At 42.0% G+C, this 14,148-nt stretch overlaps 1 protein-coding gene across 1 annotated transcript in view; it reads left to right on the top strand.

Moving 5' to 3' along the window:
- SLC25A12 (solute carrier family 25 member 12) overlaps window positions 1-14,148 on the top strand; it is a 194,416-nt gene that overhangs the window by 95,073 nt on the left and 85,195 nt on the right. The window contains exons 10-11 of the mRNA XM_068245524.1: window positions 9,131-9,215; window positions 13,019-13,171. Of these exons, the coding sequence (XP_068101625.1) occupies window positions 9,131-9,215; window positions 13,019-13,171 (238 nt within the window). The remainder of the gene's footprint in view (window positions 1-9,130; window positions 9,216-13,018; window positions 13,172-14,148) is intronic.

Genomic DNA, 14,148 nt, shown 5'->3' with positions numbered 1-14,148 from the left:
AAAATTAGGCTAAGTTCATGCTAGGCATTGTGTTCTCTGTAAAAGCAGGAGCATAATGTGATGGAAAAGTCACACCACATGTTATCCTTGTATTGCATCACATACAATAAAGCATAGTGTCAATGAAAAGTACGCTTTACTGTCACTGTTTGCACACATGTTTTGTGGAAACGAACTGCATGCAGTGTGTTGGGATGCTGCACGCTGTTATACCACAATGCAACGACAACACTGTGAAAGTTGCATAGGTGGTGCATTGCAATGTCGGAAAGCCGCATTACAAAGCAGCCGCTAAGCTGCACCACAATGCATCTGCCTACTACCGTACCACCATGGCAAGTCTTTGACACTCTGAGTGAAGAAGATTTTGGAATTCTCATTCAAAGTCTCCGCCCCACTACCTGCGACCTGGATCCTGGCCCAACTGGATCCTTAATGCAGTGCCCAGAGCTGATCAGGCCAGCACTTCACAAAATCACTTAGTGCTCCTTGCAAAGTGGACTTTTCCCAGAAGAACTAAAGAAAGCAATCATAAAGCCCCTCTTGAAGAAACCGTCACTAGATCCTGATTCTGTAACCAACTACAGACCTGTGGCGAACTTACCATTCCTATCAAAAGTTATCGAGAAAGCAGTCGCCAACCAGCTGGAAGCCAGGCTTACAGATAACAACATATTTGATACTTTTCAGTCAGGATTCAGGAAAAGGCACAGCACTGAAACGGCATTAGTCCGAGTAATGAATGATCTACTTACTGCAAGGGACAAGGGTGATTGCTCAATTCTGACTCTTCTTGACTTGTCTGAAGCATTTGATACTGTGGATCATGAAATACTAATCCAGCGACTGAAGAATTACTGTGGCCTAAGGGATACTGTTCTTAGCTGGTTTCAGACCTTCCTATCTGGCAGGACACAGCAAGTATGTCTGGGCACACACTACTCTAATCCAGTGCCACTTCCCTATGGAGTTCCACAGGGTTCTGCACTATCACCATTACTCTTTGCAGTCTACATGCTCCCACTGGGCAAAATAATCCAGAACTATGGCCTAGGATACCATTGTTATGCAGATGACACACAACTGTATCTGTCCTTCAAGCCTGGCACCCAAGACCCATCAGCATCCATAAATGCGTGTCTAGTGGATTTACAAAATTGGATGAACACCAGCTGGCTGAGGCTGAACTCTGACAAAACAGAGGTGTTGGTGGTAGGTGGTCCACATATGATGGATAAAGTTCAAAACGCTCACCACCTCAAACTAGCAATTGGGGGAGATACTGTACAGTATAAAGACTCTGTGCGAAACCTTGGGGTGATCCTGGATGGAAATCTAAAACTCAAACAGCAGATATCAGCTGTCGTCAAGTCTTCCTTCTTCCATCTAAGAAATATAGCGAAAATCAAACACCTTATCCCAGCTGAAGACCTACCTACCCTGGTTCATGCATTTGTATCCTCCCGCCTAGACTACTGCAACGCCCTGTTCATCGGATCTACAGAAAAGGTTCTGCGCCCCCTACAGCTAGTACAGAATGCCGCAGCCAGACTCCTAGCCAATGCCCCCCGCAGCTCACACATCACCCCAGTGCTGCAAACTCTTCACTGGTTGCCAGTAAAATGGAGAATACATTTTAAGATCTGCCTGCTGACATTCAAGGCTCTACACCACATGGGACCCAAATACATAGCAGATCTATTGGAACTTTATGCCCCTCCACGCACCCTCCGCTCTGTCAACAAGATGAAGCTGGTTATTCCCAGGATACACTTAACATTTGATGCTCGCGCCTTTTCCTACGCAGCCCCTACTCTATGGAACTCACTTCCACAATCAGTACGAGAGGCTCCCTCTCTGGACAGCTTTAAAAAAAGGCTAAAAACTCACCTCTTTTCCCTAGCCTTTGAGACTGCATAATGCAAGGTCACGGCGCTTTGAGTCCCCAGGGAGAAAAGCGCTATATAAATATTATTGTTATTGTTAATGCACTACTAAAAAATGGGCTTGGCTGTATGATCCACCCTTACTGACCAGAGCTGTAATAACATGGAACCCTTCAGGAAAACTTTTTAATAGGGCCACCCAATATTTAAAACCCAGTCCTCCATTGAAGTTATTGCTCCTTACTAGTCACTGACACTCATGGATTAAGTTATATCCTGGCAAAGCCTTTACTTGTAGGTCCTTGATAGAATAGAATTATAACTGTAGTTTTTGTTTTTGACTGTCTGTGATGCCAGCAGGAAGATCCTCTCTTACTTCCTGTTCCCAGAACCTCCAAGAATATCCATGTTTTTTGTGAGACAATATGTTGGTCACAGAAACAGGAAATGGGGAATTTGGAACAACATTGAGAACTTGACAAAGGTTTCTTCTGTCTGTGTTCCTAGTAGAAAACTCCTCATTTACTGTACTTCCTCTATCCAGGACCTCCAAAGACATTCATGACTACTTAAGAAGATCTGGTGGTCGCAGAAACAGGAAATTAGAATCAGCACAGAGGTTCTAACTCTTTTCACTCTATAAAAAGAGGTTCCATTTATTGCTGTCGGTGTCCCATTTTACCCTGCTTCCTGTAAGAACAGTGTTTCGTGGATCACAGTCTTTTTCCTCAGATCAGTAAAAAAAAAAAGTGTCTTAACCGCATACATGCTTGTTTTCATTGCATTTTCATACATTTCCATTTTCATTAAATAGCATTTCGTCGACTATGTTTAGCTGACACTACATGACATGCCAACTGGCGTGAAGACCGGAACTATAACCGATAGGAAATAGAACTAATACATTTTTTATCACTCTTGCTGCAAAAATAGAACACACTCGCTGTCCTTAATTGTGCTAAGTATAGACGTTAATATTGATGGTGAAACTCGGCTCTGGCAAGTGAAATCTAAAGATCTGGGTGGTATTTTTGGCAGGTGTCCCTGTGCAACTACTGGAGACGTAAAACACACTGAGAGAAAACGGGCAACAAAGAGCTAATGACATGGCAACGCCGCAGCTATCATCGGCAGAGAGAGTTTTAATCCCTCACTGAAAACATAATTATAGCTGGCCTCTTGAACTTTTGCAGTGATCTTTGTAGGTTAGCTGGATGGGGCTTTGCTGGGGCTGAGCTGGGAGGATGGCGGCCGCTGTGTAGCCAGTGAATCCTCTTACAGTGAGAGACTCCTTCAAGCCTGACATAACCTGATAAAGCTGGAGGGGCCTAGGCGAAGGTGCTGTCATCACCCACATCCCAATAATATGAGAATAGCACTGTAGCCCTCAGCCATCTATACAAGTTTTATGTGTGTGTTTTACATAGTTGTCACTATGGTAAGACAATATCCAGGAGCATTTGGCTGCACAGTCGGATTTTTATAGAGTTTGTTTTTTTATTTGCGTTACTAAAGGTGTAAAACTTTTATCACCTCCGTTGTAAAGTAGTCTGATCTCACAACACGCCATAAATTCAGATTACTTCTGTTTTGTTAAAGAAATAAAAATGTTATGACATATGTATAACATCCTATATAATAAAACCCCTGTCACTGCGTCCTCCTGTGTCTGTGCGCTGTGCCTGCTGCGCATGCGCGGCTGAAGCCTAGCCCCCCTTTTTTTTAACGGGTGGGCCTTTAAGCTAGTAAGATATATAAAAATAAATAAATAAATAAAATAACATATGGGCAGCGTGGTGGCATCGTGGTTAGCACTCTCACCTTGCAGCGCTGGGTCCCCAGTTTGAATCCCAGCCAGGGCACTATCTGCATGGAGTTTGTATGTTCTCCCCGTGTTTGCGCAGTTTTCCTCTGAGCACTCCAGTTTCCTCCCACATTCCAAAAACATAAGATAAGTTAATTGGCTTCCCCCTAAATTGGCCCTAGGCTGTGATACATACATAGACATATGACAATGGTAGGGCTTAGATTGTGAGCCCCTCTGAGGGACAGTTAAGACAATATACACTATACAGTGCTGCGGAAGATGTTGGCACTGTATAAATACTAATATGTCTGTTCCGGGCCAATCATTTTCTAACTTAACCTTCTTGGCGGTAACCCCGAACGTAGTTTTACATTTGTCCAGGGGTGTAACAATAGACCCTGCATAGGATGCAGCTTCAGGGGGGCCCAGAGGCCGCAGAGGGCCTTGTTGGGGGAGAAGTTTCTTTTCCCCGTCCTGAAAGACTGAAAACTAAGGGTGCGGAGAGAAAAAAGCTTTCTGCTCTTCACAATTGCTCTAATGACTGCCTCTGCTCAGCCACTGATAAGTAATCATACAAAGTTTTGTAGACAGTCCCTATTCAGTGTGCAGCAGACTCTTGTGTATGGCGCCCAGTCACCAGCCTATGCACTCACTTCCCAAGTGCTGCTGTTGTACTGTAGTGTTGCTGGAGGAGTCTGCAGAGCCAGTTCTGCTCCATCAGAGGTGTAAAGAGTGAATGTAATAACAAGCTGAGGCTGGGAGCACACTCATCTGTCAGTTTGCTGTGTGCCATTTTCTGTATACCTTTTCTGCACACCATAGGCTTGATTCATAAAGCGGTGCTAACCTAGTTAGTACGCCTAAAGACTTATGGGCGTGATAACCATTGCACTAAGTAGGTTAGCATCGTTTTGAGGAATAAACTCGCGCGCAAAGTCCCGCGTGCAAAGTTTTGTCCGGTGCGTGCGGAAAGTCGCATAGGGTTTAATGCGCGCAAAAAACGGTATGTGCACTAAACTTTACGCATGCAAACTATTACACGCGCATTAGCACGCGAAGAGGCAGTTTGCACGTGATAAGCAGCTTTTCACTGGCGTGAAAAACAAGTTTGCTTTCCTAAAACAGAAAAAATTTGCGATAATTCAGGTTGGAGTGAGCTTGAGATGTCTCCCAGAGCAACACTGCTGAATATATGCAAATTAACCATTTCACTGGCGTGCTAACAGTTAGCACGCTTTTGTGAATCAAGCCCCATGTGTGTCTGTATGGGTGAAAACATGCATGTTTTATCACAGGAGCTAATGTAATGCATGTTTTCATACATACAGACACACATGGTGTGCAGAAAACGCATACTAAAAACGGTTGATAGAGAAAATGTGTGCAGTGCTTCACTGCTGTCTGTTTTTATCTAAATGGGGAAAACGTGCACTAGTGTGCACTAGCCAATTGAATAACATTGGTTGTCTGTGTACCTGTGCAGAAAGAGGGGGGGGGGGGGCATCCAAAGTTTTGCAGGGGGGCCCAGGGATTTCTAGTTACGCCCCTGCATTTGCCCATTAGTAAAATGATTATTTTTTAAATTATTTTTTTTCTTGCGTTGATGTCATGTACAGTAGGTTGTAATAATCTAACAGGTTTTGGACTAGTCATCTCCTCATGGGGGATTCTCTGGATTTTCTTTACTTTTAAAAGCACTCCCTGGACAGTAGTGGCACAGTCCAACTGCCAGAATAGTGTTTGGCAAGTAGACAAGTTTTCCAGATTCTTTGTGTTGGTCCTTTCTACCAAGTGCTTTTGTAAAGAATAAAGGAATACTGAGAATGCCCCCCTGTCAGATCTGTCTGATTTTTACAACCTACTGAAAGTTAAAGCCACACAGGAAAAAAAAAGTAATTTTTAGCGCATTTTACTTTTGAACACACGTAGATGTATGTATGCCTACACATATACTTTTAATTTTACAAATTTTCACAATGGTCCAATGTTAAAATATGATCTTTGTATGTCAGTTTACATCCAGACATGATTGATTTTTTTTTTATAATCAAATGTAAGCCCTTTTTTGGTAGCTGAAAGTCTCTATTCTCTTTGGAATAAAGACTAGTTAGAAATTCCCATCTTAAGTTATTAGTTGCACTGAGCAGAAGCTGTGGACTATTCCGGTCATTGAGAGCAGGCTTGGACACTCTCATCTGGCAGTTTTGGTTAGGAACATTGTGGAATGGCTGTGTTCTTTACGTATAGAAAACAGTGTAAGCAAGCGGAAGTCATATTTGCAATTAATATTTTTCACGCATAGAGTATCACTTGAAGGGTTTGGTGTGCATCTGCTTGCAGCACTTGGTACATAGGCAATCTTCATAGGCAATATTTGTATTAAATATATCAAGTACAATAAACATGAATAGATGTGACTCACCATGCCAGCAGTAAAGATCCCGGCATCACTGATAAATTTAACAATGCAAATTAGGGTGAGGTAAGATTTGTGCAATTGGCAAACATTAACTAAATCATTAATAAATGAATATTGTAAAAATACAATCAATAATTCATACATATTCAGTTAAGTTCCTCTTTAATACTGATCAAGTGATACAGATTTCCTTTTAACCAATTTTGTGTATCTTAGTTAGAGGCAAACCCATGCTAATGGCAATCTATGCTTCATTTTGTTTGTAAAGATTACTAATGGTCATGTGATGCCCAAACAGTGTCCTACTGACTGCACCTGTCTTTGTATCTCTAAGAACAGATAGTTCTGGAGCACATCCTTCTTGTTATAATATATGTTTTGTTTATATCTGATTTTGAAAATTGTGGCATAAAGTTTTACTCTGCTGAAACAATGTATGATAATCAGAGCATATGGAGAAAAGTAACATAACCAGAGATGAAATCCTAAATATTAAATGATTCCATCTGGCACCAACATCATGTAAACATAAAGTCTTATTAAATATAATATCCTTGTTTAAGAATCTCTCCACACACCCCTATCCTAAATAGTTTGAACGAGACACTGGGAATCTGTTTTTTTTTTTTTTCCTTTTTTAGGGGATTAAACACTCTCTTACAATATAAAGACCATCTGGATTGAACTAAGAACAGAGGACTTTATGCAGTTAAAATACAACATATAACAAACAACAACAAAGATTAAAACAACAGCAAATAGAATATGTGTAGTATATGTCCCGTATACTTGGGAACATGTAAATTCTGAGCCAATAAAAGGGAATTTTAAGTTCGAAATCATCCTGGTTGTTGGGAGGAAAGGTTTACATTCAAGTTTACAAAAATATAGAGTTTTCAAAACAGCTGATAATTGTTTTGATGAGTTTCGTGAAACAAAGTTCTCTCCCTCAGAAGAGCATTAGCATAGATGAAACAAGGGTAGAACCTCTCCAGAAGAAATATACGGTAGGCAAAATATTGAAAAAAGATTTTATTTGAGCAATGTATGGATGATGCTTTACATGCGTTCTTACCCGCTTCTTCAGGTAAATCCAAAAACCAGTGCCTTAGTTAGGACTGTTAGGAAGCCTGAATACCTCTGTAATTACTTTTTTAATTGTTGACTTGAAGAGGCAGGTAAGAACCTGTGAAATGCATTGACCATACATTGTGCTATAGCATAGATTACCTACAGGGAGAACTTCATGACTAAATATTCAGTAGATGTAGAGGCTTCAACAAATGTACAGTTAAGGTGCCCATACACTCGTCAGATTGGCAGCAGACAGATAAGAAATGCATCTGATGATCTATCTGATGCGTTTTTAGAACATTTTTTACCAGGATAGAATTCCAATAGATTTCAGTTTGAAATCTGTTGAAATTCGATCTGATGGCATTTTTTTGCCATCAGATTTCCATTAAGGCCAATGCAAACTGATAAGCAATCTCATCAGATCGACCTAAATTTTCCACCCTGCTAGTTCGATGGAAATCCATCGAAATCGATCGAAATCGGCCGTCGATCGGTCGATTGGCCAACCGATTTGCGATCGATCGATCGATCGATCGATCGATCGCGATCGATCGATCGGCCAGAAAATCGGCTGAGTGTATGGGCTGCTTAAGAACCAATATGCAGGCTTTAATGATAAGAGTAGCAGCGTCCTCTTGACACTAAGGAACAATAAAAAATTGCAAATCTTTATCCTGTTTCTGAGCATATATCTACAAAAAAACAGTTTGGACATGCAGTTCTATGAAAGCAGCCTCTGATCATGTATGTTATAGTTGTGCTCCATTTACGTTACTTAGGGTTACTTTTAGTGTCATATAGACAATACACATAGAGTAGAACTTTAACTCTAGTGTATTGTGTGATGACCTTTTTATGATAGGGTAACATACATTCATGTGCCTTCATGTAAGTGTGTATAAGATACTGCAGTGACAAGTATTTGTAAGGAGTGACCTCTGATCTCAGACTGGATCTTCCTGTCCAATCAGGAAGTCTTCATGTGTTCAAGTAGTGTTGCTGTAGGTTATTTCATAGCCCCTGACTAGTTGACTAGCCAATGAAACGTGTAGGTTAAAGTGCAAATGGTGCAACACCCAGGTGGAATGCATGGCGGACACGGCGATGTTGTATCCACAAGTTGGGGTTTGAACGTTGGAGCAGGTTCTTTGGGGCAAGCAGGTCAGTTTGAGTCTATTGTTCACCTACGAAGGAGTGAGGTGTTAGCAGTCCTTGACCATTGGCCCTCGGGACCAGGTGAATGTTATGCTGGTACAGTTTTTGCTCATACCAATTGCCCATGATTTAAACTTTTTTTTTTAGACATTAATTTTTTAATAAAAATAAAAACATAAGGTATTTTATGCTGATGAGTTTTGCAGAGTTTGCTGGCAGTTGGCGGAGGAGACTCTCAAACTGAGGTGATTGCCAGAGAGTCAACGGGTGGCCAATAGCCCGGTCTTTCTGACCGTAGGATCTGTGAGTCGCTAACTGAAGGGGGTCCACACAGAAAGTGCAACGTGTCTTATGGTGGTGGTGGGAACACTCACAATGGACTGTGCATATTACCCTCTTTGGACTTTTCATGGCTTGAGCACTACTCTGTGTACTCTATGTGTATAGTCGCACTGAATACACTTTGTGTATGGGTGTAAGAGAGCGCTCCCCTGAGACTATATGAACTTTTAACATTCACATGTTAATTTGACTGATTTAAGATCTTTATTAGTGTACCCATATTTATTGAAGCGAGTGCTCCTGAATTTAGTGCGATGTAGTTTCAGATGCTACGCTGGAGAGGTTTCTTTCCGAATATAATGCCTGTGATGCATGTAATCTTTCAGAACTGTACCAGTGCTGGAAAAGCATGTTATATGATCTCTACAAGACTGCATTGTCTTTTTTTTTTTTTTTCTGTATTTCTCCAGTTCCCATAAAGATTTTCATTTTTCCCCCTTACAGCAATCCTACAGCAACATGGGTAGGCCTATCTGGCTCCAGGTTGCCGAGTCTGGCTACAGATTTACGTTGGGTTCAATTGCGGGAGGTGAGTGATGTGTCTGCTTGCTCAGCTTCATGTAATTCTATCTGCGCCGGGCGGCACAGATCAGCAAAGGTGCGTTGCATTGTTCACTAGAGCAGGAACTAGAAGCCTATTTTTTGGCCGTGATCACAGGTCTCCGCCGGGTTGGCCGGGCCACCTCTGGCTCCAGACAGTCTTGAGGCTGGGACTTCCATAATAATATAGTACTTCCGGATACAGTATGCTCCACTGAGATTAATTATGTGCGGTGGCAGCGGGACAAGCTGCAGAGAGATGAAAGAAGGGAGGAAAAAATGAATCTGTAAAATTAAAAGGAAGGAGAAATGATATCAGGGGAACAAGAAAATACCTAGGCATTAATTGGAAATTTGAAAGAACGTTTACAAAAGAAGCATTTCCTCAGGGAAATGAGTTATACTGCAGGGAACACATACTGGGGGCACTTGTCAGAGTTTTAGCAGTACACTTTGATAAAGATAGCTATGAATGCAACTTGTGTCACAATATTCAGAGCTTTGTAACTAAATTGAATTTAGAATTGATTGAATAGTGCATAAGTAACCTATCATTACAGATTCTGCCGTTATTGAACTTTTAAGGGTAACTTTACTGAATATAACACAATTAATAAAATGTATTTTATTTTTTTTTTTGCTATATTGTTTCATAAATCCTTTTATCACAGATAGCAACATCTTTAGTGCTAGTAGGTGCATCACTGCAGGAATGTTTGTGTACTGTGTGTTCCGAAGACAGTAGACATAACACTAATGCTACGTACACACATGCGACAACGATCGTTCGTTGTCAACGACGAACGATCTTTTAATTGACGAAAGAACGACCGAAGTAAAGTTAGTTGTAAAAAGTGTGTAACGATCACATCGTTAGAACGAACGTTACACCACGTAAAAGCACTTAATGCGCCTGCGCATAAAATTGTAAAGTTCCTTGGAGAAAAAGTGAAATGTGCATGTCCAGCCTGGTACGAACGATCATTTCCAACGATGTACTACTTTTGCTAACGATCGTCGGTGGTAAAAATCCGCCAAGACAGAACTTTGTTTTGTAGCGATTTGCCTCGTTCGTCGTTTGCCTTAATAGTCGTTGGTTCGTTTTTTGTAACGATCGTCGTTGGTAAAGATCGGGGAACGATCGTTACAAACGACTATAGTCGCATGTGTGTACGCACCTTTAGACCCATATGCAATTCACTTTTTCACCTGAGTTTTCTCCTAGGTGATATTTTTAAACTTGTCAATAAATTGCCTTTTAAGCCACTAGAAAGCAAGAAAATACTCAAAATAATTTTGATAGTACTATTTCACCAAGTTTTTGGTACTTTTTTAGTTGAAAAGTACTGGAAAGTTATTTTAAATTGGAGATGAAAAATTATCTCCTGGGAGAAAAATCAGGTGAAAAAGTGAATTGCATATGGCCCCTGGTCTCCCAGAATGCTCTGGGAGGAGAATTCCTCATAGATAATGAGCCTAGGCTAATCATCATTGGGAGGGCAGGGCGACATACCAATATATAAATGTAGGAATTATTTCTAATTCTGAAACCAGCAAAATTAACGTAAAAGTATAATTTAGTACATTCTATTATATCGGTAGAGTTCCTCTTTAAGTTCATCTACAATCAGTAGACGGATTCTAATAAAGGAAGACAATTTGGGATAGTATCTTGAATTTATAGCTCCAGTTTGGCCACATATTTTATCCACATTTAGTGGAACATTATTTGAAATAATTTGCAAATTGAAGGAAATCCAGCCCATTCCCTCTAACCCCTCCTATTCAATTTGGAGCACACAGGCCATGCTTCTGCAGACAGGGAGGTCTCTCCTCCCCCTGCAAGCACATGTGACTATAGGTGTGTTGCAGACTGACTGGGTGTAAGTAAGCACCTCTATGCCTTTGAGGGTATTAAAACTGGGGCAGCAGATAATTACAAAACCCTTTTATGCTTGATTGGCTTCTAATAATGTCCCGTTAAAACAAACATGTAATGAAAATAAGATAAGGAGATGAACAATTGTATCTGTAGACCTCATTCTAAGGCACAGTTCTGTTGCTATGTAGGAAGGAGGAGAGGAAGGCAGGGCCAGTGTACAATGAAGCAGCTTCCAGTGGGTGGGCAAAGGAGGGGAACAATGCGCTTGTCCGAGATATTGTGGAACTCCAGATGGCCTTGATTGGAGTGGCTGTACACATGCTAGATCTTTGCCAATGTGTTGCAGAAAGATCTCTGCTGAGTTTAGACTAACGTTTGTGCTTATCTTTAATGGGACTTTCCTGGAATTCCACAGTCTAATTCTGATTTTAAAGGGTAAAAGTCTGAGTTTAAAAATTTGACTGCATTTTGAGTTTTTTTTTTCTTTTCTGTATTTCGGCTCCTGTATAGCTTTGTACACTTGCTAGATAGTTTTCAGTCAAAGCGGCCCATCCTTGTGGCCTCCGCTAAGTATCCATAATGTGTACAGTTGCCTATGATCTGCTCAGATGCGCCAGTGAGCGATAAGCCTGGCAGGTTGTCTTGGTGAAGCACAGGATGAGGACATTGTTCTCCTGACCCTTGACATATTGGCAGAGGCGTAGCTATGGGGGGGGGGGGGGGGGGGCAGGGGCACCGGAGCAGTGCTTTTCAGCGCTGCTAGACTTGGACGCAGCCGGCGCCTCCATAGACTACAATAGGAATCACTCCTATTTCAGCGCTCAGTGAGTAACATCGGCTCCGTCAGAGGGTTGCTTAAAAAACACAATACTTCGGCCTCCGGCAATCGCTGGAAGCCGAATTATTTCATTCCCCCACTATCCATGGCGGCCTGGAGGGGGAATAGTAATTAAAATGGCCCGGACTTGTGCAGAAGCAGGAACAGCCATATACCGGCTGTATCCTGCGCCCAAGTCTACCGGCGCCGATTGCAAATGTACTCCTCAGCACATCTGCTGCCTCCTCCTCCCAAGTATGTGCGAGGTGGCTCGCTGGCTGCGCTAAATGCCTTTGCTTCTCTCCCTCCCTCTGAACAGGAGTGCAGAAGCGTTAACAGCAGCAGAAAAAGCAGGGCACATCTGGCTATCTAAAGGGGAGCGCATCTCGCCATTAATAGGGGGCACATCTGGCTATCTAAAGGGGAGCGCATCTCGCCATTAATAGGGGGGCACATCTGGCTATCTAAAGGGGAATGCATCTCGCTATTAATAGGGGGCACATCTGGCTATCAAAATGTTGAGAAGGAGGGCACATATGGCTATCTAAAGGGGGGAAATCTGGCTATCTAAAGGGGGGACACATTTGGCTTTTTGAAGGGGGGCACATTTGGCTGGGGGAAGATGGCACATTTGGCTATCTAAACGGTAGGAAGGGGGGCACATATGGCGATCTGCAGGGGGGAAGAGGGCACATCTGGCTATCTAAACAGCATTTGTACATTTGACTCTACCCACAAGCACATTCTGATGTGTGGCCACGCCCATTTTTTTCCAGATTGGGGCGTAAAAACTGTCTTTGTCCCTGGCCAGTGAAAACCCTAGCTATGCCTCGGCATATTGGAATGATTTGCCTAGTGATGAGTTTTGCTTCTTACTCTCATGAACAGATGAAACTTGCAAATATCTTTGAAGCTGAATTAAAACGTGATAATTTTGTGTTTCTGTTATCACCAATGAGACCGAGCAGATGATGAAACCTCAATACTGTGATAAGAATCTGAGTGGGGATTCAGACTTGTTTTTGTTGATTGTTGTAGGGCAAACTAATGAGTTGGCTTGATCTTTAATGATGTGCTTCTTCCATATTCGCAGCTGTTGGAGCCACAGCGGTGTATCCCATTGACCTTGTGAAGACGCGGATGCAGAACCAGAGGTCCTCCTTCGTAGGAGAGCTGATGTATAAAAACAGTTTTGACTGTTTTAAGAAAGTGCTGCGCTATGAGGGCTTTTTTGGGCTGTACAGAGGTAAGTTTCTCTCGTCCCCAAATCTGTAAATCGCTTTATTGCTTTGCGAGACACTGGGACTAACTGTTCTGATCAAACCCAAAATAAAATGAGAGAAAACGGATTTAGTCGCCATCAATCAATCCATCAAATTTCAGCTTCTGCTCTCTAGTTGTCTGTGGACAAATGAACCAGTTTGACCGCAGCTTTCTCTGCCCCTGCCTTTGTATATCAGCCTCTTTGTCATGAAAACTCAGTGCTCATATATTGTTTTTTACATTTGCTACACATACTGTAGATACAAACCCAGTATTCAATTGGTAATTAAAAATACAACAGCATAAACCATATTCTACATCAGAAAGGTTAACTGTCCCAAGTCAGCGAGTGTCACTGATCTTTGCTCTCACCTACAAAACCATACTGCTAGGGAAAACAAAACTCTAAAACATACAATAAATCAGAATAACACACAATAAGTCAGATCAAACATGCGCTTGAAAGTGGCTGTGAGCGCTAGAATGCTGACTAAACTCTGTGACCAGTGGCCCTGTAAATTGATTACAATCTACCTACCTTCCTTCCTTTGTTGAAATATGTGCAATTGTATTTCGGGATTTGGATTCCCACTCTGACTTGGCCATGTCTCCCAGCTACCTTTCTCTGCCTTGGCCATGGCCGTGTCTTCCAGCTACTTTTCTCTGACTTCAGGTTAATGGCGAACCTACAGTCTCTAACACTTTTGTTAACTGGGGACTATCTGTATACTAGGAAATCTCAACTCAGGGGTACAGAAAGCCTCTACTTGACCACAACATCTTCTGACTGCCAATCACAGTGTGGCCCTGAACACACTGCAGGGTTAGGCATTATGATAAGCCACACACTGGCATGTGGATTCAATAGGAAACTATGGCATTAACCTGCGATGTGTGAAATGCATCAGTGCCATATAGCCATCAAAGCCTCTGCATTATCCACTCAGCTGTAGCTGGCAA

The sequence above is a fragment of the Hyperolius riggenbachi genome, chromosome 7 (assembly GCF_040937935.1).
Source record: "Hyperolius riggenbachi isolate aHypRig1 chromosome 7, aHypRig1.pri, whole genome shotgun sequence".
Lineage (NCBI taxonomy): Eukaryota > Metazoa > Chordata > Amphibia > Anura > Hyperoliidae > Hyperolius > Hyperolius riggenbachi.
The sequence above is the reverse complement of the archived record's forward strand: the minus strand, read 5'-3'. Positions and strand labels throughout refer to the sequence as shown.